The sequence below is a fragment of the Podarcis melisellensis genome (assembly GCF_964234715.1).
Source record: "Podarcis melisellensis genome assembly, chromosome: 13".
Taxonomy (NCBI): Eukaryota; Metazoa; Chordata; class Lepidosauria; order Squamata; family Lacertidae; genus Podarcis; species Podarcis melisellensis.
In genome coordinates this window covers 23,941,858-23,966,490 of record NC_138545.1, presented here as the reverse complement: position 1 = coordinate 23,966,490, position 24,633 = coordinate 23,941,858, and the positions used below count along the sequence as shown (strand labels likewise).

Below are 24,633 nucleotides of genomic sequence, written 5' to 3'. Positions count from 1 at the left end.
AAAACACTATCCAACCATCTCGTTCTCTGTCGCCCCCTTCTCCTTGTGCCCTCCATCTTTCCCAACATCAGGGTCTTCTCCAGGGAGTCTTCTCTTCTCATGAGGTGGCCAAAGTACTGGAGCCTCAGCTTCACAATCTGTCCTTCCAGTGAGCACTCATAAGCACACATAAAAGCCAAATACAAAACTTCCTCAAATGGCCAATGGCGATACAAGATACACAGTATGGGATTGTTGGGTTTTTTTGTTTTTGTTTTAGAATAATGGTGTGTCAGTATTATTTACAGCCTTGAGTAATTGAGAGGACAATGGGGATTTTCTTGGAATAATAATTGAAAGGTGTGCTCCTAAGTCCTAACAGCTTAGCCTTGACCATACACATGCCTACCTCAAATCAGCTATGTGGGCCTCAATGAACAAGAAACATAGAGGACACAACACCAAACCTTTTACTGTACTGTATTGGGAATAACATGTTCAAAATGCAGAAACTGACTGTGGACTCCATGTTTTGAGAAAAAGAAAAAGGCCATTTCCAAGACTCTCCAATAATTTTTATTGGTTTTACAAAACAAATCACACATTTATCACATTTAAATTTTAAAATCAAACAAGAGTCTTCCAAATCTTAGGACTTCCCTCCTCCCCTCTGTGAGTCCTTTATATATCTAAAAAACTGCATATTCTAGTTCATCTGCACTATAGTCCTCCAAAATAACCAAAGTCTTTGTAACATTGCAGAAGTTATTGAAAGCCTGCCAAAGAGCTCAAGTGATTACAATACACTGTTCTTTTAAATACAGTCTGAGCAGGGACTAAGAGAGGGGAGTTCCCAGTTCAAAATATCCACTCAGCCTTGGACTCACTCAGTAATTTTAGAAAAGTCATCATAATCCCTCTGTGCTTTAACTTCTGCAAATGGGGATAATAATGTTTGCCTACCTTACAGGGTTGCTGTAAGGAGCAGTGAAACGGCGAGTGCAAAGTACCTCCTTCCCTTAAAAGTGCAACGGAAATGCTAAGAAATAGTGTTATAATAAAGGAAGAAATAAACTGCGGGTATGCAAAAACGACAGCTCAGCATAGGTACGCCCTATATTGCATGCAAACAATGGAAACCCGGTGTTCAATTAATTCGCTCCCCTTCTCTGGGGGGCTGTGTTGCGGACCAGCATCCGGGACCCCCAGCGACCCGGCTTGGGGGAGGAGGGATGCCTCTACGTCATGGGGATTCCTGGCGCGTCACGCCGGGGGCGTGGCCGCAGGCCTTTTAAACTGCAGCGCGGCCAGGAAGCGGCCTCCTTTCGGCTGAAGAAGTGATTTAGATTTTAGAAGGAAGCCTCGGGCTTGGTTCAAGCAGAGAGAGGGCGTGCGAGAGGAGGAGGTTAGAAAGCAGGATCTTGGTCCGCCCCTTCCTCTCCTTTCCCGGTTGAATTCAGGAACTTCCATGATGCACCCATTTGGACAGAACATGTGAGGAGTGTTTTTTATAATATTCTCTTGGGGAAACCCAGCCAGATGGGCGGATGATGATGATGCTGATTATAGATCATCTTCAAGGTAGAGACGGGGACATGATCACCCCCTGAGGGGGCTATTTTTGGTTGGGATCTGATGATTTGCGTCAATTTGTAGCGTAGTTTTTTTCTGGGGAAGGGGAGGCGAGGCTTAGGGTTTTTCTCTCTTTGAAGCTCTTACTTCCGTGGTGCACAAATGTATAGGGCTGCTAATATTTATTCGTTGGCATATTTTTTAAAGGTCTGTTGGCGTGAGGGATAGCTGCGCCTCCCTGGCAGCCAGGAGGTTGGGTTAGGAGACCACTGGATCACACCCGTGATTCTTGGGACTGTCCACACTATACACGTGTGTTTTATTCTAGAGCCATGCATGCAAGATCAATCCGCCTTAAATACTTTGTGTACTCCCATCGCCTTGATTAAAAATATAACAGAGTAGCTGAAGTTGTTTCAGAGGCAACCTTCCTTTTGCGCAGCGCATCTTTCTTAATGCCACAGTCGCTTTACTCTGCTTTTATTATTCTGAATTTTGGACTAAGGTCCATAAATCAGAGGAGATTACCATGCCTTAATATCCTTCAATTGCCTTCCTGTTCTTTTGTTTGAGCGCCATAAAGGAGGTTTTCCCTTCACAGTCCAGGGACAAAATGGAAGCAGGGATGTGTGACTGCATTCAAGGCCCACCCTTCTCACCTTAGTGGCAGTGTCTAAATTTTCCTTCCTTCCTTGGAAAAGGTGTAATTAGGCTCATTGGCTTTTTTTGATGGATGAAATATTCATTGTGGCGATCACACAAAGAATCATTGTTGAAGGAAAAGGTTTTTTTTTTGTCCTGCCTGCTCATGTTCTTCCACAGGAAGATTTCAGTTGTAGAGAACAAAGAGTTTTCACTGTGGGTACAGCCAGCAGCCAAAGAAAGGCCTTCTCTCAGCCAAGATGCAACTTGCAAAAGTGCTGGGCCTTTTAAAGAGGGTTCGTTGTAGTTGTTTTATTTTTACACCCTCTGAACAATGGTATCAACAAGCCACTCACCTCTTTCTCAACCTTTTATTGAAACAAGTAGCCTAGCAGGAAGTGGTAGCTTTGATCTAATAAGCAATCTTTACCTGTTCATATTTATATTGATTATATTGATGCGTCTGCATATTTTATGCAAAAGAAAAGGAACTTCTATTGACGTTTTGAGAGTACATTCAAATTCAGGTGGCAGTCTTACACATACATGGGAGTAAGACTGAATTTAATAATTCCGGGTAGATGCATGTAAGATTAGCAGTCAAAGACTTGCCAGATTGCACTGGCCAAGGCAGACGGTGGGGGAACATTTTTCTTCTTCTTTTGCTATGCCAGTTCCATGCTGGCTTGGCCTAGCTTCTGTGATAGGAATTTTGAGGTCTTTTTGCGGTTCATAAGTGTACCAACCAAGCACGTACACAGATCAGCACAGGAAAACCGACCTGAAACCATTTTGATTCCCAAACTGACTAAAAGTTTTACCTGCAAGGAGGGAGGGGGGTCAGAGAGCCTTCACATTGTCTCAGGAATTGAGTAATCAGCATTTTAATGCATAACAGACTATCAGGAAAGACAACCAGGAAAGGAAATCAGATAACCTGGCAAACAGGAAAAACAACATTCAAATTTCTGTTTTAGACCACCTTTTTCTGTGATGTAGGTATGATGTATCTGGGGGGTGGTCTTAGGTTACACCCCTTCTATGATGTATGTATGATGTTTCTGGGGGTGGTCTTGATCTACAGGGTGGCAATCTCAAAAGTCTTTATAAGGCTTTGCGTGCCATTGTTCTGGGTGGTTCCTCTTTTCCTGCGTGTGAGGGGAGCACCCTGTTGCAACAGATCAATAAAGATCAAGCTTAGTAGCTGCTTTGCTTCTCAATATTCTCTGGTTGGCCTCTGTTATTTTCTCCTACCAATAGGGAACCTACGTAAGGACTCTATATGGGCTCTTGGATACCCCATAAGGGAAAAGGGCAATTTTTGTTTACAACACTTCCTTGTAGAGGAACTGTGGGGCTTAATTAAGATGCATCATCAGTAAGGGGTGCCTCCTGCCCCCCAGAACTTTATTGGGCTAGTGAAGCTGGGGCTAACAGAGGGGACCCCACCATTCTACCCCAAGCTATCAATATGATACAGGCTTATTACAGGCTGACAAACTGAACTTTTAAGGTACTTCAGCCACAGAACTTAACCTCCCATGCAGATCCTTGCACAAGGTTTGTGCTATCATTTTACTTCCATTACTGTATAATATTTTTTATTCTACTTTTCCATTTTAAAAAACCTGAACATGACTTATAGGACTTGGAGTATTACATTGAAATACTACCATAAAATGCAAAGGTAGAAACCATATTAAAACAGCAGAATAGATAGTGATATTTGTTGCCAGGTCAGCAGAATAACAATGTAAGCAATTAAACATTTAAAATATTTATTACTGCCACCTTTTCAGGAGGCCCCGGTTGTGTTTGGGTTGGGTATTTTATTGGAATTTTTTTTGGGGTAAAATGGGTGACATACAGTGGTATCTCGGGTTAGGAACTGAATTTGTTCTGGAGGTCCGTTCTTAACCCAAAACTGTTCTTAACCTGAGGCGTGCTTTCACAAATGGGGCCTCCCAGCGTGCAATTTCTGTTCTCATCCTGGGCCAAAATTTGCAACCCAGAGCAACTACTTCCGGGTTAGCGGAGTTCATAACCCGAAGCATTTGTAAACCGAAGCGTTTGTAACCTGAGGTACCACTGTATTGGCCAAGAATTGTTAAAGCATTGACATTGTTAGAACCCCATTAAAGGTTATTATCAACTACCTTATTAACTTTGTCAACAACAAAATTTCTTTTTAAAATGTTATTTTATTGTGGGGCAAGGAAATTAACTTATATAATACTTTTTTAAGTTCTTAATTTTTAACAATCTTTGGTAAGGTTTATGTAAGTGAAATGATTCACTAAACAGCTCTTTTCATTTTACTCATGGAATGCCATGCTAATCCTGAAGAGCTGTGATTTCTTTTGAAAATGGAAGAGCTTCAACTAACTGATTAATTAAAAACCAAGCACAGTAGCTACAGAATTTTAAAGAATTCTTTAAAATAAATTTTAAAAGGAAGTATTTGTTAAAAAAGTAATTTCGTGGGTCCTACAGTGACCTACAGGGGTCACCAGTGATGTTTGCCATTGCTGACAGCTTCCCTCTTGTTTGGAAATGCCTGTAGTTATGGCAGTTTACCAGTAGGATGATAATAATTTATTGCCCCGTGCATCTGACTGGGTTACCGCAGGCACTTTAGGCATCTACACACACACACGCGCGCACACACACACACATAAATAACAAAACCTCAAACATTAAAAATGTCCCGATACAGGGCTGCCTTGAGATGTCTTTTAAAAGTTGTATAGTTATTTACCTCCTATACATCTGATGGGAGGGCATTCCACAGGGAGGGTGCTACTACTGAGAAGGCCCTTTGCCAGGTTCCCTGTAACCTCACTTCTCACAGTGAGGGAACTGCCGTAAGGTCCTTGGAGCTAGACCCCTATCTGAATGATAGGTGTGGAGACACTCCTTCAGGTAGGGTGTACTTTTTAAAGCTAATGTGCTAAATTTGCCCCCTGACTACTGAGTGGGACATGTTGTTGTTGTTCCCTGTCCATCTGACTCGATTTCCAGCACATATAAAAACATAATGATATGACAAAGGGAGTAGACTTCCCTTCTGATCTTGCTAACTAATGACACCAAAAAAATAAAATAAAAATAAAGGTAGGCTGACAAGTACAAAGATATTCTTCTCTTCATAAGTCAAATAGTAGACTTTCAGTTGGCAATACCTGGTGGCTGATCAGTAGACCAGCATGCTAACTTTAAATTACCCCCTTCTAATGCCCCCTGAAATTTCTTCAACAGACCTGAACTCCAAGGCTTTTGAGGATCAGGAGCATAATCTGCCCCCAGTGGCCTGTCTACAGTGAGAAAAAGAGGTTGAACCAACAAAAGGTGAGTTTGTCCAGGGTGGTTGTCTACCAGCTCCATTTGGTATGCTGGCTGAGACCCTTCCTACACACTGTCTCATTGGAGTGGTACATGCACTGGTTATCTCCTGCTTGGACTACTGCAATGTGCTCTACATGGGGCCACCTTTGAAGGTGACTTTGAAACTGTAACTAATCCAAAGAATGGGAAAGATTTATAAAGTATTTAAGAGACCACTGTAAACAAATAAAAACATTAGCAGGACTTTAATAACACTTGTAACATAACAAATACTTTGGACAATAGAGAGAGACTTAAAATATGGATGATGAAATAATATGCAGTTGACAATAGGACCCATGGAAGGGATGGAGGGAAGTCATGAGATTCAGAGGAATCTCTAAATTTGAGTATGTATTTGATATTGTTATAATTCTACATTTGTAAAATCAAATAAAAAATATTTATGAATACAATTAATCCAGAATGTGGCTGCCAGACTGGTGATTGGCAGCAGCCACTGGGACCATAAAACACCAGTCCTGAAAGACCTATATTGGCTTCCAATACGTTTCCAAGCAGAATTCAAAGTGTTGGCACTGACCTTTAAAGTGTGTACCTGAAGGAGCGTCTCCACACGCATCGTTCAGCCCTGACACTGATGTCCAGCTCTGAGGGCCTTCTGACTGTTCCCTCACTGTGAGAAGTGAGGTTACAGGGAACGAGGCAGAGAGCCTTCTTGGTAGTGGTGCCCGCCCTGTGGAATGCCCTCCCATCAGATGTTAAAGAGATAAAGAACTATATAACTTTTAGAAGACATTTGAAGGCAGCCCTGTATAAGGAAGTTTATACAGAGTTTAATGTTTTATGCTTTTATATTTGTTGGAAGCCGCCCGGAGTGGCTGGGGCAGCCCAATCAGATGGATGGGGTACAATTATTATTATTATTATTATTATTATTATTATTATTATTATTATTATTATTACAGGGGTAAAGAGACTACGCAAGGCCGAAGCCAATTAGAAGCAAGCAGTCCAAATCTGTTAGTACTCATTCCTTTGTAGGCAGATTCAAATTTTTGTGAAACTCATAGCCAATCACTAATCAGAAGAACTATTCCAAGGCCTTGTGGGAAGGAGTTCTGATGGCCCTCTGACCTTGCCCGACACCTGCATGTACATTTTAGGAATACAGCAGCTAACAGTTCCCAGTTGGTGATGAATCAACACACCCAGTCCAAGAAGTCCTTCAGCTGTGAGAATTGCAGGAAGAGCTTCCGGTGGCCTTCCGACCTTGCTAGACATGAACTCGCTTGCCGTAGGAGATTAAGGACAGACAAGAGCACCCAATCCCAGAAGTCCTACGTCTGTGAGACATGTGGGGAAAACATCCAGTCATCTACTAACCTTGCTCATCATAAATGCTCTCGCAGTGGAGGAAAGATAAAGACTGACCAGAACACTCCCTCCAAGGCATCCTACATCTGTGGTCTATGTGGGAAGAACTTCCGGTGGCCTTCAGACCTTGCTAGACATAAACCCCCTTGCCATAGGAGAATGTTAAGGACAAGCAAGAAGTCCTATGTCTGTGAGAAGTGTGGGGAAAACTTCCAGTCATCTACTGACCTTGCCCGTCATAAATGCTCTTGCTGTGGGGAAAACGTAAAGACTTATCAGAACAGCCCCTCCAAGGCATCCTACACCTGTAGTCTATGTGGGAGGAACTTCCGGTGGCCTTCAGACCTTGCTAGACATGAACTCACTTGCCGCAGGAAAACATTAAGGGCAGGCGAGAGCACCCAGTCCCAGAAGTCCTGCGTTCGTGAGAAGTGTGGGAAAAACGTCCAGTCAGTTACTAAACTTGCTCATCATAAACGCTCTTGCTGTGGAGAAAAGGTTAAGACTGGCCAGAACAGCCCCTCCAAGGCATCCCACATCTGTAGTCTATGTGGGAGGAACTTCCGGTGGCCTTCAGACCGTGCTAGACATGAGCTCGTTTGCCATAGGAGAATGTTACGGGCAGGCAAGAGCACCCAGTCCCAGAAGTCCTACGCTTGTGAGAAGTGTGGGAAAAACGTCCAGTCAGTTACTAAACCTGCTCATCATAAACGCTCTTGCTGTGGAGAAAAGGTTAAGACTGACCAGAACAGCCCCTCCAAGGCATCCCACACCTGTAGTCTATGTGGGAGGAACTTCCGGTGGCCTTCAGACCTTGCTAGACATGAACTCATTTGCCACAGGAGAACATTAAGGGCAGGCAAGAGCACCCAGTCCCAGAAGTCCTACGTTTGTGAGAAGTGTGGGAAAAATGTCCAGTCAATTACTAAACTTGCTCATCATAAACGCTCTTGCTGTGGAGAAAAGGTAAAGACTGACCAGAACAGCCCCTCCAAGGCTTCCTACGCCTGTTGTATATGTGGGAAGAATTTCCGGTGGCCTTCAGACCTTACTCGACATGCGAACACGCACTCTGGAAAGGTGTTAACAGAGCAGAGCACAGCCTCCAAGGAGCCTGACATTTGTGATCATACTGGGAAAGGCCTTGACAGTCTTGCCCAACATAAACTCAGTCACCCTAGGGGGGAACAACAGGTTGAAGCACCCAGGCACAACAGCCAGACAACAGAACAGAGCACCAGTATCCATAAGCCCTTTCTTTGTGACCAGTGTGGGCAAGGCTTTCCATGGCTTTCTGACCTCATTCAACATTTGATGGTCCATCCTGGAGAGCAACTTTATGGCTGTGACATTTCCCACTTGCAACCGATAAAGAACAATGAATCACATCAGGAAAACAATAAGGAGGAACGCCAGAGTAATTGTGAGGAAGATGCCCCTGTGGAGAACATATCTGGAGAGTATCTGCAACGCCTTTCCCCCCTGGGTTCTGGGGAACCTTGCAAACCTTTTGCCTGTCAGAATGCCTGTGAGTGTGGCAAATGCCATTTTAGAGCACACAGTGACCCCAAAGTGCTTCCACCAAACATTGTGTGGGAAATTGGGGTCGAGGGCTTGCCTCATCCCCTGTTCCAAATGCAGCCTTCTGAGAGTGGGTACTGTGGGACTGATGATGATGTCAGCCCACAGCCCACCGAGCTGTCTCCCTTCCATGTTGACATCAAACCCAGCACTGAGTTGACCCCCATTTTGAGTTCCCGTGAGGCAGTCTCTGTGGAGTGCACTGTCCCAAGCGCCTCAAGGGGACTACAGAGGAAGGCTTCAACTGAAAGCATCACCAGTTCTACTGGGCAACCACAAGCTGTGGCCAGTCAACACCCTAAGGTGCCCCGATTCCTGAGCACTCCAAGCCTGTTGATGGAGGGAGCTTCCTCACTAGTGGAAGGGGACAAGCCTTATGCTTGTCCCAAGTGCCCAAAGCAGTTCAGCTTGACTTCATACCTGTCAAAGCACCTGCTCACCCACCGGGCGGGGAAGCCATATAAATGTTCCACCTGCGGTAAGGTCTTTGCCCAGCGTTCGTATCTGACCAGGCACCAGGAGGTGCACACAGCGAGCTTGGAGCATGAATGCCTCGTTTGCGGAAGCTTCTTCACACGGTCTTCGTATCTGAAGAAGCACATGCGCAGGCACAGGAGGTCGGGCCAGCCCGATTCTTAGGTGGCAGGCGATCATTAAAGGGCAGCAAATTAATTAGTACAGCTTTACAGCTGTGGCAGGCCCCCTTTTGGATGCACCAGAACATTTCAGGCCTCATCTCCTCCTCCTCCTAAGTATGTGCATTGTATTTTTTGTGTGTGCAGTGTGCTAACGCTCTCCCTTCGCTGTTGGTGCATTGTGATTGGCTGAGTAGGTCGAAAACACACATGTCCTGAGCTTGATTGGGTCAGCTGAGGGTCAATAGATATGTCCTTGTTTTCATGGCCCTGAAGCCCCCTTGAGGGATATTAGAGAAACCTCAGACTCATGCCCAGTATGTTGGGGTTCTTTGCCTCCGTCAAACTAGGGATGAGATGGAACAGAGGCAAGCAAGCAGCCGCTTTGAGGACTGCTTAAGTTAATTGACTTCAGATTAATTGCATACCACAAAAAACCAAGGATGCCTTTGTGAGGATTCTGAAGGCAGGAGACAGCTTATTTTAGGTGTGAGATAACTTGACAGTGTAAAGCAGGGCTCAGCAACCTTTTTCAGCCGTGGGCCGGTCCCTCAGACCATGTGGTGGGCCATACTATATTTTGAAGGAAAAAATGAACAAATTCCTATGCCCCACAAATCACCCAGAGATGCATTTTAAATACGTAAAAGCACACATTCTACTCATGTAAAAATACCAGGCAGACCCCACAAATAACCCAGATATGCATTTTAAATAAAAGGACACATTCTACTCAGGTAAAAACATGCTGATGTAAAAAACACTCAATCCGTGGGCCGGATTGAGAAGGTGATTGGGCCGCATCCAGCCCATGGGCCTTAGGTTGCTTACCCCGGTGTAAAGACTTATTACGGACTGTCAGAAGGAAAGACCAAGTTGATTAGTGCCCACTCCATTCCATTTTGGTATGTGGAATGTTCATCAATACAAAAGAAGTGTCATTATTTTAAAAAGTACCATCTCTGGTACTCTAGTTTCAGCAAGTTGTCTCCTTCTCTTCATAACCTGGTCCTCAAAACTACAGGGCCAAGAAGATGTCACCACTGGCATCATTGACAAGTCATAATCGTCACCTTAAAATATATGCTTCAACCTTTTGGTTTGCTGAAACAGAGCAGCCCTTCCTCTCCCAGGCAATACATAAACAGAACATACAGGGCCTCGACCATCTGCAAGCCCAGGTAAACCCAGCTTCTGGCTAGGGTTGGAGAGAAAGAGCTCAACTTTCTGGTTTCTATGTTCTATGGATACAGGAATATTTTTTTTCTTTTTTAAAATGAAAGCTGAAAATTCAAGGGGGAAAGACCTGAAAAATCCTCGTAGTGATTGGGCTCCAGTGCAATGGCTCTGAGGCAAGAGATGATCCAAAGTTTAAAGGGACACTTTGGGATCAAGAGCTTTCTGGGTTTACTTTGCAGAAAGTGACGAACATACAAATGGATCTTGGAGACTCTAAGACTTATGCTGCTTAATCATCCTTTGTTATAGGGCAGTCTCCTACTTTGGCATAGGTATGAAGTACAGTAATACAAAGCGTTTTGGAGGAGAAACCAAATGGTGTTGCAGCTGAACTGAAACTGCAAGCTATTTGTAATGTGTCTGTTGACAGGTTGAGAAAATGCTGTTCTTATAATGCTTTAAAACATGTTTATTATTGAGGTGTTTGCCATCTTGCCTCCTGAAGGGCAGTTTACAAATAATGCATTACAACGGATACACTTTGGCAGCAATCCTGTGCACACCTCCCTTGCCGTATGCCCTTTGGACAAAGTAGGCATTCTACATAAACACATATAGGATTGTAGATAGGATTCATATCTAGCAAGAGTCTAGTGTGAGATTTCATTATTTCAAAATGCCTCCCCCACCCCCATGACCTCCAGAGTGGTAGCTGTGTTGGTCTATTGCAACAAAAACTAAGAGCCTTTGGTACCTTAAAATCATTTAATATGTTATACACTTCTAGGTATAAACAGGAGTGCCAATCTGAACTTTTGACATGCTTTATTACTGGCAGCTCATGGCATTAGTACAGTTGGTATCATTCAATATGAAATATACCCCTAAATGATCTTTCCTGAGCTTGGTCTAGTTCTTAGTGCAAACATGTCCTGGAAGCCACTCACGAGGAGACTTCCTGAGCTCCTAAGACTTTTATGTAAAGGTCAGCACAAGTAATGCACTAGTTGCCAGCAAAATTTAAGCAATGCTTCCTGTAAAATAATGGATTCCATAGATTATAACCATTTTAATCATGGCTCACTAGAATTATACCTTTTCAACTACCAATTTAGCAGAGTCCATGAAATAGGAATTGGGCAGGAACTTAATAGCAAATGGGTGATAGGAACAAAGAAATATAGGTATTCTAAGAAATTACTCATCTCAAAGACCCCTTCCCCTTTCTGTTAGGATGCATTGGCTAAAATTAGTACAGAACATTAGATTTTTCAGTGGTTTGTTGATAAAGGAGCTCCACTTTACACAGTGTCTCCAAGAAACTAGCACATACTTTGCATCACTTCCTCTAATTTTTTGGGAATAGGGATTATTTTACACTTTAGATCATGGTGTGTTTGTGTTGTGAGATTTGCTGCCTGCTTATTTTGTAACTTTGCTGTCCAAAGCAGCACCCATTTATTCTGTCGCTTTCATTTTATGTAATAAACCAATTCTCCTTCCTCTGGCGTGAGAACTTCTTGTGGGTATAAGGTTAAGGTTAAACACCCTAATAATAAACACATGTTGTAAATAGCAAAAGATCCCCAAAGTCTCTTGGCTTAATATTAAGTGTGCCCATTAGACAACATGGGTTCTGGACACAGATGCAGGTGTTAAATGCACCTCTTGTAGCACATGGACTTCAGTCCATTGAATATGTGCATTATGCTGAGCTAGAGTTAGATGCAAACAGTATTTTTTGGAGGGCTGGGGGAATTGCAAGCAGTGAGGTCAAAGTGAAATGGAATACAGAAAAGTACAGATGGTGATTTATATAATTGTTGTTTAGTCATTTAGTCATGTCCAACTCTTCGTGACCCCATGGACCAGAGCATGCCAGGCACCCCTGTCTTCCACTTCCTCTCACAGTTTGGTCAAACTCATGCTGGTAGCTTCAAGAACACTGTCCAACCATCTTGTCCTCTGTCGTCCCCTTCTCCTTGTGCCCTCAATCTTTCCCAACATCGGGGTCTTTTCCAGGGAGCCTTCTCTTCTCATGAGGTGGCCAAAGTATTGGAGCCTCAGCTTCACGATCTGTCCATCCAGTGAGCACTCAGGGCTGATTTCCTTAAGAATGGATAGGTTTGATCTTCTTGCAGTCCATGGGACTCTCAAGAGTCTCCTCCAGCACCATAATTCAAAGCATCAATTCTTTGGTGATCAGCCTTCTTTATGGTCCAGCTCTCACTTCCATACATCCACTACTGGGAAAACCATGGCTTTAACTATACGAACCTTTGTTGGCAAGGTGATGTGTCTGCTTTTTAAGATGCCATCTAGGTTTGTCATTGCTTTTCTCCCAAGAAGGAGGCTTCTTTTAATTTCATGACTGCTGTCACCAGCAGTGATCATGGAGCCCAAGCAAGTAAAATCTCACTGCCTCCATTTCTTCCCCTTCTATTTGCCAGGAGGTGAGTTATTCAGGTTATTCAAGCCCCTTTGCCACGGCAAGGCAGTGATCTGTGAAGGGGACTTATATCAGTGTTTCCCAACCTTGTGCCTCCAGCTGTTTTTGGACTACAATTCCCATCATCCCTTGCCACTGGTCTTGCTAGTCAGGGATGATGGGAGTTGTAGTTCAAAAACAGCTGGAGGCACAAGGTTGGGAAACACTGACTTATATAATTAACTGTGGTCAATAAAACAAAGCAGTTGTGAATGTTTTGTGACTGACCACAGTTAATTGTGCAGTCATTACTGGACTTTTCAGCATTTCATTTCCTTTTATTTTGCTTACAGTTCCAACCCACTATCATGTGCATATATTCCTGGTGCATCTGATGAAGTACAGTGGTACCTCGGGTTAAGTACTTAATTCGTTCTGGAGTTCCGTTCTTATCCTGAAACTGTTCTTAACCTGAAGCACCACTTTAGCTAATGGGGCCTCCTGCTGCTGCCACGCCGCCGGAGCACGATTTCTGTTCTCATCCTGAAGCAAAGTTCTTAACCCCAGGTACTATTTCTGGGTTAGCGGAGTCTGTAACCTGAAGCATATGTAACCCGAGGTACCACTGTAGACTTCAGTCATGAGACCAGAAGAAGCCCCTTGCTGGATCAGGCCAAAGAACCAGTTAGTCCAGGACTTCATTCTCATAGTGACCAGTCAGATTCCCAGGGAAGCCTGCAAGCAGGACCTGAACATGACCCCCCCAAATGAACTAGTGGTCAAAGGCCTAATGCCACATGGAAGCTTATTCAATAATTGTTGGCATCCGTCTGTCTTGTGAGACAATGGAGGAGTGCACTTTTGGGGATTATGTCAAACCATTGGGAGAGTTATAGCACCTGCTGTGGTTGCAGAGACCTATGCTGGAAAGACATGTTCAGTCCCTCCAAGTGTCCCTATTTTCCAGGGACGTCCTTGATTTAGAGAAGCCCTGTCCCTGTTTCTGATTTGATCCTGGAATGTCCCATTTTGATGATGATGATGATGATGATGATAAGCCCCACTCTTGGCGGCTTTACACAGAACATTAGAAACAGAATAAAACTTCAAACATTAAAAACATCCCTGAACAGGGCTACCTTCAGATGCCTTCTAAAAGTCGGATAGTTGTTTTTTCCCTTGACATCTGATGGGAGAGCATTCCAAAGGGCGGGCGCCACCACCAAGAAAGCCCCCTACCTGGTTGTCCCTATTTTCATTGGAGAAATGTTGGAGTTATCCAGCCCCCAAGCCTTCTGAAGGCAATCCTGTATAGGGAAGTTTCTGAGTGTTTTATTTTGTTTTTATATATGTTGGAAGCTGCTCAGAGTGGCTGGGGCAACCCAGTAAAATGTGTGGTAAACTTACCATTATGAAATGGGATGTCCCTATTTTCATTAGAGAAATGTTGGAGGGGATGCATGATTTGTTGCAGCTGGGGGAGATTGAGGCTTCCAGTTCTGCTGCTGCAGGTGCCCCATGGCGTTTCTTCTCTCTGCGCTCCTCCACGTGGTTATTCCTCCTCTGGTCACTGCTATGAATACATGACCTGACTGCCTACATGCTGTGAAAGCTGATGCCGTAATACATCTTTGTTGTAAATGTATGCAGGTGTGCTTAACTAAAACAGCCCTGCCAATAACTGCTGATACTCAACAGAGAGAGGCCAGATTTAAGCTTTATCTGGTATTGTGGGATCTTCCTGTTCAAGCATCTTTCACAGATGTATTCAACTATCTGGAGGAAAGGGGCTATCTCAGAAGATGGAGCAGACTTGCTTTCTGTTGCTGCAGAAGGCAGAGGGTGGACATCTTTTCAAGGTAGCCGATTCTAGCTGAGGATTAGAAGAAACTTCCAAATACCACGAGCTACTGAATAGTGACATACAGTGCAGAAGGTGGCAAGCTGTCCTTCAAGTAGAGACTGTGTGGCCATCTGTCAGGGAAGCTGTAGTTGTAAGATGTCTAATTGAATGTGGGACTGGAGTAGATGATCTCCAAGATACCTTCTGACTTTAAAATTATGTGAATTCAGGTTTGGGAACACAGTTTTAGTTGGTTCAGGGAACTGGTCATCTCTAGTATCTGGCTGCATCTTGAGATGCATTTTACCACATGCTCACAAGAAATGTGAGGGAGCCGGACTGTGATAACCTGCAGTAGGTAGCCAGGTGCAACAGATTACCAGATACCATAAAATATTTCCACACCAAGTAACCATTTGGGGAACAGGTGTATTTATTTACCTATAAAGCTGTGCAGGTGTAACAAAGTGTGTCCCCTAGTTGTGAGACCATCTGGTAATACAGTATTTTTTGCACTATAAGACCACAAGACGCACCTAGTTTTTGGAGGAAGAAAACAAGAAAAAAATATATTCTGAATCTCAGAAGCCAGAACAGCAAGAGGGATCGCTGCGCAGTGAAAGCAGCAATCCCTCTTGCTGTTCTGGCTTCTGGGATAGTTGCGCAGTCTGCATTCGCTCCATAAGATGCACAGACATTTCCCCTTACTTTTTAGGATGGAAAAAATGAGTCTTATAGAGCAAAAAATACGGTATATTGAATCAGTTTGGGATTCCTAAACAGTCAATTCTGAGAATTCTGGGTCACTTCCATTTATTACCCGTGGCTCCCATTACCTTCATATACTACAAGGACCTCCAGTCCCATATTGAGAAGGTATAGTTCTTCTACCAGCAATATAGAGGCAGAAATAAGTGCAGACCTCTAAACACCCCACTGTCTTCAACCCCCTTCCTCTGCAGTTGTTGGAAACATGTCAGAGCTGGAAAAAACTTTCCGCAAATTTGCCGTGTACGGGGAAACGAGCAACAGCGGCAATGAAATAACGGGCAAGAATTTCTCCAAGATGTTGAAGGAGTGTGATGTGATGGACGGGAAGTTTGTGACCAGCACTGACGTGGACATTGTCTTCAACAAAGTCAAGTGAGCCATGGGGTGGGAGAGGCAGTGTCTGGTGAGGAATGCTGAGACCACAGGGCAAGGACACTATATTAAGTGGTCACTGCAAGGCTCTGGCCCAGAAACTGCACTTTCTCAGGCACCAAGCCTTTAAACTCTGCAAGTAAAAAGTCAGTGTATTAAATCTTAGGACAGGAGTACCCAAACTTTTTAAACAGTGGGCGAGTTCACTGTCCCTCAGACACCGTTGGGGACCGGACTATAATTTGAAAAAAATATGAACAAATTCCTATGCACACTGCACATATTTTATTTGCAGTGCACAAAACCAATGAGACCATTCCTTCCCTTTTATGTTGCCTGAAAAGCAGGAGTGTACCCAGGGATTGGCTCCAGTAAAAGGCGCAGACCCATGGGAGCACAAAAATTGCACCCCTCTATTCTGGCTCATCTCTGGTAAGGATGCAAGGGACCGATACAGCTTCTTGCCAAGGGCACAAGGGAGCCTAGGTATGCCTCTGCTGATAAACCAGCTCTACCGGGTAGCATAGCAGCTGGACTCATTGCTCCTCTCTCACATCAGCCTTTTCTTCTGCCTTGTCCCATACTTAACTGACTTGTACATGGTGACAGCACCACCCAACCCACTTGGGTAAAGTACCAAAGTTCTCATGCGCTCTGGAGGAAAATCCTTTCTTCTTCAATTCCTCTTGTCAGAATTCCTCAGTGCACGGGGTCTGCTCAGTCAGTCCCCGTGTGCTGAGGGCCGGATTTATGAGCCCGGCAGGCTGGATCCAGCCCTTGGGCTGTAGTCTGGGGATCCCTGCCTTAGGAGGTTAAACTACCCCCCCCAAACAACCCCAGCCCACTGAAGATTGAGCACACTCAGAGGCCACAAAATGCTGTTTCTCTTTGGAAAAAGACATCTGAAGGCAGCCCTGTTTAGGGAAGCTTTTAATGTTTGATGCATTACTGTATTTTAATTTGTTGGAAGCCACCTAGAGTGGCTGGGAAAGCCCAGCCAGATGCGTGGTGTATAAGTAAGTTGTTGTTGTTGTTGTTGTTGTTATTTATTATTATTAAAAGGGTGGAATTCCCTGTGTAGAGGAAATAATGGAATGGAATATCCTAGGAAAAGGTGGGCTAGCTTGCTGGAACCCTGAACTGAACAGGAACACTCTTAATCCAATCCAAATCTTTATTACAGATAGACCAGCATATAGGAACACTCTATGCAGCAACATTTTGTTGTAGCGCCCACTTGTTCCTCCATAGTCTGATATAGTGGCAAAGAATGTGCAGTATGGTTTGGGTAGTTCTAGGTTAAAATATCACCTCAGGCATAATCAAGTCACTCTGCTTTTCAGCCTCATCCCTACTACTGCAATATGGGGATGAGAATAATGGGCCGTTGAGAGGATTACTGAGGTAATCTCCTGTGCAAAACACTTTGCACACTTGAAATGTACTATATAAAATTATTAGGCCATTTCACACAGAACCCAGTTATGGCAATATTTTCACCCTCCATTCTGATTTGTGGTACGAAGAAACTGTTTTGAGCAGAGCTGAGGCAGCCCTCTCAGCCACAAAGCATCTAAGGGTCTTTGACTCTTTAACTCGCCTCGCAGAGTTGTTGTGAAGATGAAATGAGATAAGGAACTGCTCCAAGAGCCTTAGAGAAAGCGTGGGGCACAAATGTAGTTGAACAAATCAAATAGCCGCAGGGGCTAGGAGCTAACAGCGTTCTCCCTCTGCAACCTTAAGGACCAAAGGGGCCCGCAACATGAACTACATCGAGTTCCAGCAAGCCGTTAAGGAACTGAGCAGAAAGCGCTTCCAGGCAAAGTCCCCAGAGGAGGCTTTATTGGCCACATACCAGCTGATGGAGGGCAAAGAACCAGCCAGCACGGGAACAGTGAGTGTGGCTCTCCTATGAAATGGGAGGCAACCACTTTTTAAATAAATAAATAAATAAATAAATAATGCATTTAAATTAATTAAGTCATTTAGGGAATACACACACACACACATACATACACATATACACACTCTGCATTTCTGTGGGGGCAGGGGAAATGTACAGAATGCAGTACTGAGAATCCTAGCTTTATTTTTATTTTTTTAAGAAAAAAAAAGTTTACAATCCTTATGGCTGGGAATGTATGGCCAAAAACTGTAGGAACAATAACTCCTACAATCTCAGAAGGAATTAAGATGGGGAACAAGGCTTCAGCGCTCCGCATAAATCAAAATAATTTATGTAAAATCGCAAGTCCGTAGCAGAAATAATTCAAAATGAGAGAATATTCAAATTCCACTTGATTTGCCTAATTCATAAAGGCTGCAGAATTCACCTCATGGTGCAGAATTTGGATAGGAAGGAAGCTGAAGCATTGGCCTACTGACCAGCATGGGAACTTCTTCAAAAGTGCCGCTGAAGAGGGGTTTATCCTGAAATGATTTGGACCTCGCAAATTTTGCTGCAGATTTTGAATAGCTTGTACCTGTTTTTATTTTTGCGCATCGCATGCCATCCCGCTTTCAGTGCCCTACACAAATGCGAAAGGCTTAGACTTTAGACACTATCTTTGAGGGACGAGGCAACAAACACATCCATGCATTCCCCCACCTCATTATTTTGCATTTTTAAGCATCAGCTCAGCGCTAACCCCTCCTTCCAAGCACCACCACTGACTTTCCACTTGCTTGTCTTGCAGAAATCAACCGCGGCTAGTGTTGTGGAGAGACTGACAGACACCAGCAAATACACAGGCTCCCACAAGGAACGGTTCGATGCAACTGGCAAGGGCAAAGGGCTGGCTGGACGTACGGACCCGGTTGAAAGCCACACAGGCTATGTCTCTGCCTACAAGGGGGCTGGAACCTACGACAAGTACCACTAGATGTGGGGCACAGCCTCCTGAAAACCCTGCCTGTTCCCACTTGCCTTGGGAGGGGAAGGCAATAAACATCTGCTCTGATATGTTGCTTGCCCCTGGGTGTGTTTTTGGCTGTGTCCAGGCCTAATTTCATGCAGGTGACAAGAAGTGAAAAAACTGGAATGGAGGAAGGGGTGTCAGAAAGAGAGTGGGGGGAAGGGGAAAGGCCTGCAAGGTAATGCCCCCCAAATTAGGAGTAGAGAACTTCTAGGGCACTGGCCAATGTTGGCCACAATCAACAGGCCCAGATTAAAGCTACTTGGAGGCCCAGGGCTATGAGATCTCGGGAAGCCCAAAACTTAGTAGCATCTGCTCATGAGAAACAAAACCTTGTCTCTTTATCTACTCAATGAAATTAGAATGCTGCCAAAATGTTAGCATTGATAAAAAGCTTGTTTCCTTAGATGCTTTCTGCTTTTTTCTTGTTAGAATTGTCTGCGTTTGGGCCTTCAAAATTTCATCTTTAAGAAACTCCCATCTATCTTGGACTTCCTTCTCTTTGAGTATTTCTGACCATGGGATCTCACCCAGTAGCTCCTTCAGCTTTTTGGAATTGGCCTTCTTAAAGTCCAGAGTGCATGTCCAACTACACTCAGCTTTCCCTTGCCTCTGTATCCTGAAACCCAGGATAACATGATCACTTCCTCCCAAGTTTCTGAATACTTCCACTTCTTTGATCAGCTCCTCCCTGTTGGTGAGTACCAGGTCCAAGATAGGTGATCTCCTTGTTGCTTTTTCCATCTTCTGGGAAATGAAATTGTTAGCAAGGCAATGTAAATCCAGCACTGCCAATGTAAATCCAGCACCCCTGTCAGGGGGCCAATTTGGCCAATGATGCCACTTCCCCCAAAACATTCCCACTGGTGTGCTGGCAAAGCAAGACCACCCACCTATCAATCTCCTGGTGTCATCACGATCTCAGATGATTAATATGTGGGTGGCTGTACCCAGTTATCAAATTTGGCCCACAGGGTGGTTGGATATTAAGATCTGTCCCACCTGGCCAAAAGGTTTACCATCCCATCATTTTCTCATCTATAAACCCAACATGGTATATTGTTTGATTTTTTTAATATTGACCTACACTTCGCATATTGCTTTGAGATTCCTTTCTACTGTATTTGATTTTTATGTCATGCACACGGCAATCTCAATTTACGCAGGGGTTCTGTTTCCGGAAGACACGCATAAGGGATTCCCTTCTTCTGCTCCCGCCCTGTCCCCTTTCAATGACGAAAAGGCACGCGTGTTGGCAGGAGAGCGTGTGCTGATTGCACGCAAGTGGGGAAGATGCCTGTGTTGATTTTGAGATCTTGTTTGTTTGAGATTTGGTCCCCATTTTGCACATTGTTTTGACAGGCTTTTGTAAAGTACTGGACCTCCAAGTTGTATCATGTTCTGAAACTGTTACATATGATTTATATTTTCTGCACACCAATCTGAAATTATTTAGAATCTAAAATGATTAAGGAGTTTTCTAAATGGAATAAAATAACAACAACAACAAACAAACAAACAAATTGATAGCTGTTGCTCTAAAATGTACCTAAATTTCAAGAGTCTGTAAACCAGCTTGTGAATCTCTGTGTAACCAGCAACTCTCTGGGTGCCAACTCAATTTCAAGTATGTACAAGAACAGCTATGTGAAATACCTTCCTTTCTGGTCACGCCTCTCTGTATTTCTTGCTCCAAAATACTGTGATGTTGGGCCAGAGTTGATAAGATGATCCGGAAGCTAGAAGGCTTTCATTTTACATGGAAAAACAACCAGCAACCTGCCAATCTGCAATGCAGAGCAAACTATGATGTCATAGAGAACTTGACACAGTCACAATGACCACCACAACTTGCACCATCAAGCCAGTGGTGCTTCTGGCTCAGAGCAGGCTATCCTTCCTAGGAGGAACAGGGCAGGAGCAGAACATCTAACTCAGGTAAGCCCAAGCTCAAATTAGAGCAGGGGTGGTAAAAATGTGGACTTCTAGAAACTATTGGTATACTCCCACCACCCACCACTATTGGTATACTCCCACCAACTCCCACCACCCTTCATTCATCATTGACTTTTCCGACTGGAACTGATGGGCGTTGGTGGCCAACAATATCCAGAGAGCCACAGGTTCTCCATCCTTGATTGGTATGCATGATTTTATTTGTTTTGTTTTGCTTTGGGTGCTACTTCAAGTTTCAGTTGTTGGGAGTAAGATTCAGGGCAAGGGCGAAAGGCCAACCCTTGTATACAAGTGGTACATTTCAACAGCATTTGTACCTCCTAATATACCTCAGAAAAATAGGTTCTTTTAAGGAATAACCATGTGTGTGGTTTGATAGACCTATGTGTGCATGAGAGAGGGAGATTTCGCTCCAAAATGTTTACCCCTGGACCTTCTTACACAGCTGCCAAGGAAGCACAGCATAAAACAATGACACCATCACTACAACACTGCTCACCCTCTGCCTTTTTTAATAGCTCAAAGAGGGCTTTCGAGATAGTCTTGCTGGAGGGAACCAGAAACCCACGTCCCTTTTCATTCCCATTTCCCACTATTGCAGAAGGCATGGCATCTGAGCTGGAAAAGGCCTTCCACAGATATGCTGTGTATGGAGACACAGCTGCCACTGGAACTGACATGACGGGCAAGAACTTCTCCAAGATGTTGAAGGAGTGTGGCGTGATGGATGGGAAGCTCGTAACCAGCACTGATGTGGATATCCTCTTCAACAAAGTCAAGTGAGCTGAGGGTGTGAGGGCTGGGTGGATTTGTCTTTGGACAGGCGCTTTGGGCCAACCCCATAGCTAAGGGCCACTGGAAGGTTGTCCTGATCCAAGCCCTGTGTCCTCTCTACTGTGGAACGGCTCAACAATCCTGCAAGCAAAATCAGTTCAACCTTTTCCATATGCTGTTATGGAGATAACAGCACTTGCCTTACCCTTCAGTAAGATCATAAGAATCTGCTGAATCAGGCCAGTGACCCACCTAGTCCACCATCCTGTTCTCACAGTGGCTGATCAGATGCTTATGGGATCCCAAAATCAGGCCCTGAATTTGGCAGGAAACCCATAGGGTTAACCCTACTCAAAGCTGACCCATTGAAATTAATGAATCTAAGTTAGCCAGGCCCAATAACTCCAGTGAGTCTATTCTGAGTAGGACTGGCATTGGATACATCCCATAAGCAATCCTACACAAGAAGTATAATGAGGCGGCAGAGTCCTGAGCTGGACAGATCTTTGAATGCTTCTGGGTTGATGTTTTTTTGGTTTTTTAAATTACTATGCAAGTAGAAAATGAGCACATAAGGAAAACTGCCAGCCTGGAACTTTCCTCATGGATTTACTGGTTCCTACATTCAGGGAGCTGGCTGGTTTTTTTGTCCCCCCCCCCAAACTTGGGTTGCCATTAAAAATGGTTTCTCCCACCTGCAATGTAAAGTGGTGCAAATCTACACCAAGATTCATGTCAGCTGTGGGCGTGACACTGTGTGTGGATCTGTGAGCAATTGGGAGGGTCTGCTGTAAGTGTGGCTCAAAGATGATGCCGTTCTCTTGTCTCCAGGAGCAAGGGTGCCCGCAACATCACATTTCCAGAGTTCCAGGAAGCCCTGAAGGAGCTGAGCACAAAACGCTTCAAAGGAAAGTCACCCGAAGATGCTTTGGCAGCTACACACCAGATGCTGGAAGGCAAAGAACCAGGCAATGTGGGGGTAACGGTGAGTGACAAAGAGCTCCCCTGCGAAGGAAGAGCACATCCAAACTGTCCTGCTTCCATCCCCCCCCAAAAATTATTGGGCTCTTTTGGGCAAAACCACCACACAAACTGCCAAGGGTGGACCCTAAGGACCTGTCTACAAAACCAAGTTGCTATGAAGCAGGACTGGGAACCTCAGCTCCAGGAGTCAAACGTGGCTGGACTGTGCCCTTGAACTTTGATAATGCCTCTTGCTTATAGGAATAGAGGACAGGCAGCAGTGGGTGTAGAAACTAGTCAACTGCACTATCACAGAGCTCTCCCGATGGGGACCCTGAGGTCCAGCTGACCTTTACCAGCAGCCAAACTGTTATTGTGGCAGGCCCTGCCCTGCAGAACACCTTGCCAATGGAAATCTGGCAGGAGTCATCCCTGCTCATTTTTGGACTTCTTCTAAAAACTGTGTATCATTCAGACGGACCTTTCAGATTTGCCAGCCAGCTCCTCCTGATGTGCTTAACATTGTTCTTGCTTTTGTTGTAATGCTTTGTTTCTCATCCATATATTTTAGATGAAAGTGCGGTTCATGAATATTTAAAGAAATAATTACATTTGTTGTGGTGCCCACATTTACCTCTGGTTTGGCCAACCATTGGCATGTGGCCCTCAGAAAGTTTCCCAGGTGGTAATATGGCCCTCAGGCTGAATTCACCCTGCTTTACTATCTCCACATTGGCAGGTGTCAGCACACATGTTATCATCGGGCAGCTGCCAGGGCCCCACTGTTGTGTGTCCTAATTCACCTCTATTCCCCCCCCCCCGGCCATTCTTTAAATTTTCCACAATGCTTCTCAGCAAGCATTATATGTGGCACAAAAGGAAATTGAACAGATGGCTACTTCCAATGCCTTGGTGCTGCTAGGGTCACTGCCACAACAGCCAGGCCAATTGGCCCTCACCAGACCTCTTCCCCACTATTAGACCTCTTCCCAATATAGAGCAGGAATGGACTCAATGCAATCCTTAGAGCCTAACCACTTTAGGGATATAGTTTCATCCTACCCATGAGCCTTTGCTGTACAGTTTGTGCTGCCCCATCCCTAAACTTTCCATAGGCTGGAATAATCCCATGACTCAGGCCCGCTGGCTTGGTCCAGTGTTGTGGGGGCTGGAGCACCCAGCCCACCCAGCACCTATGCCATGACTAATCAGCACCCACCACAACCATCACCACTTAAGTGTTCTGCTTGCTTGTCTTGCAGAAAACCGTTGCGGCTGGTGCAGTGGACCGGCTGACAGACACCAGCAAATACACAGGCTCCCACAAGGAACGTTTTGACGAAAGCGGCAAGGGCAAGGGCATCGCAGGACGTGCTGACCTGGTCAGTAACAGCGGCTATGTGGGTAACTACAAGGGGGCTGGAACCTATGACAAGTCCCACTAGATGTGGGGCACAGCCTTCTGAAAACTCTGCCTGTTCCCACTGCCTTGGAAGGGTAGACAATAAACATCTGGCCTGATCTGTTGCTCTCCTGCGTCTTATGTGTGCCTCTGGTGCCTGAAAGAGGAGAGTGTTAAAACTCCCTTCTCCCAATCTTAAGAGCATAAGAACTTAAGGAGAGCCTGCTGGATGAGGCCAATGGCCCATCTGAGCCTGCATCCTGTTCTTACAGTGGACAGCCAGATGCTGGAGGGAAAACCAAAAAGCAGGAGTCAACCACAAGAGCACTCTCGTCTTCTGTGATTTCTGGTTGCTGGTATTCCGAAGCATCACTGCCTCCCAACTGTGGTGACAGAGCACAGTGATCATGGCTAGTAGCCATCAACAGCCATGAATTTACCAAATCCATCCTGTGGGAGTGAGTTCTGTAGTTTAACTATGCACTGAATGAAAAAGTACTTTCTGTCCTGATCCTTCCAACCCTTCCCAGTTGGGTGTCACCTGTGAATTTGATCAGCATCTCCTCAATTCCTTCTTCCAAGTTGTTTATAAAGACGTTGAACAACAAAGGGCCCAGGACAGAACCCTGTGGCACCACACTTGTCACTTTTTCTGAAGCTGTGTGCAGCAGACACCAGCAAATAAAACTTTCTGCATGTTATGCTGCAATTGTGGGGGTCCCTCTGCCCTTTTTTGCTGTGCCGTTTCCATCATGGCCAGCAGAGAGCAGCAGCCTACCATCAATAACCCTAGGCAATAGGCGCTCAAGTAAAAAACATGCCAGTGCTGGTCTCTCATCTCCATAGGGTGTGTCTGCAGCAGCTGTTTTCCATGGAACAGCTGGTCCAGTCTTTAGTTC

General features: G+C 44.7%; 2 protein-coding genes and 1 long non-coding RNA gene across 7 annotated transcripts; 2 read left to right on the top strand and 1 right to left on the bottom strand.

Moving 5' to 3' along the window:
* Positions 1 to 1,333: 1,333 nt before the first annotated feature.
* LOC309355047 (tubulin polymerization-promoting protein family member 2-like) lies at positions 1,334 to 18,686 on the top strand. 3 transcript variants are annotated; one of them, XM_081885433.1, is made up of 5 exons: positions 1,356 to 1,473; positions 5,452 to 5,541; positions 15,544 to 15,724; positions 17,468 to 17,618; positions 18,421 to 18,686. In XM_081885433.1, the coding sequence occupies exons 3-5, from the start codon at positions 15,555 to 15,557 to the stop codon at positions 18,604 to 18,606; spliced, it is 507 nt and encodes a 168-aa protein (XP_081741559.1). In that variant the 5' UTR covers positions 1,356 to 1,473; positions 5,452 to 5,541; positions 15,544 to 15,554; the 3' UTR covers positions 18,607 to 18,686. The 3 variants fall into 3 exon arrangements, with proteins under 3 accessions (XP_081741557.1, XP_081741559.1, XP_081741558.1); XM_081885432.1 differs by lacking the exons at positions 1,356 to 1,473; positions 5,452 to 5,541 and adding an exon at positions 10,194 to 10,312; XM_081885431.1 differs by lacking the exons at positions 15,544 to 15,724; positions 17,468 to 17,618; positions 18,421 to 18,686 and adding an exon at positions 6,507 to 9,667 and having other exon boundaries at positions 1,334 to 1,473.
* A 317-nt stretch (positions 18,687 to 19,003) lies between these two features.
* LOC309355972 lies at positions 19,004 to 20,781 on the bottom strand. Of its 2 annotated transcripts, none has more exons than XR_014162668.1 (3): positions 20,677 to 20,781; positions 20,296 to 20,642; positions 19,004 to 19,386 (listed from the first exon to the last, which is right to left on the bottom strand). It is a non-coding gene; the product is annotated as an uncharacterized lncRNA (long non-coding RNA). The 2 variants fall into 2 exon arrangements; XR_014162669.1 differs by having other exon boundaries at positions 19,004 to 19,383.
* LOC309355965 (tubulin polymerization-promoting protein family member 2-like) lies at positions 20,472 to 23,853 on the top strand. 2 transcript variants are annotated; one of them, XM_081887156.1, is made up of 4 exons: positions 20,472 to 20,577; positions 21,197 to 21,374; positions 22,201 to 22,354; positions 23,595 to 23,853. In XM_081887156.1, the coding sequence occupies exons 2-4, from the start codon at positions 21,202 to 21,204 to the stop codon at positions 23,775 to 23,777; spliced, it is 510 nt and encodes a 169-aa protein (XP_081743282.1). In that variant the 5' UTR covers positions 20,472 to 20,577; positions 21,197 to 21,201; the 3' UTR covers positions 23,778 to 23,853. The 2 variants fall into 2 exon arrangements, with proteins under 2 accessions (XP_081743282.1, XP_081743283.1); XM_081887157.1 differs by lacking the exon at positions 20,472 to 20,577 and adding an exon at positions 20,677 to 20,780.
* Positions 23,854 to 24,633: the final 780 nt, after the last annotated feature.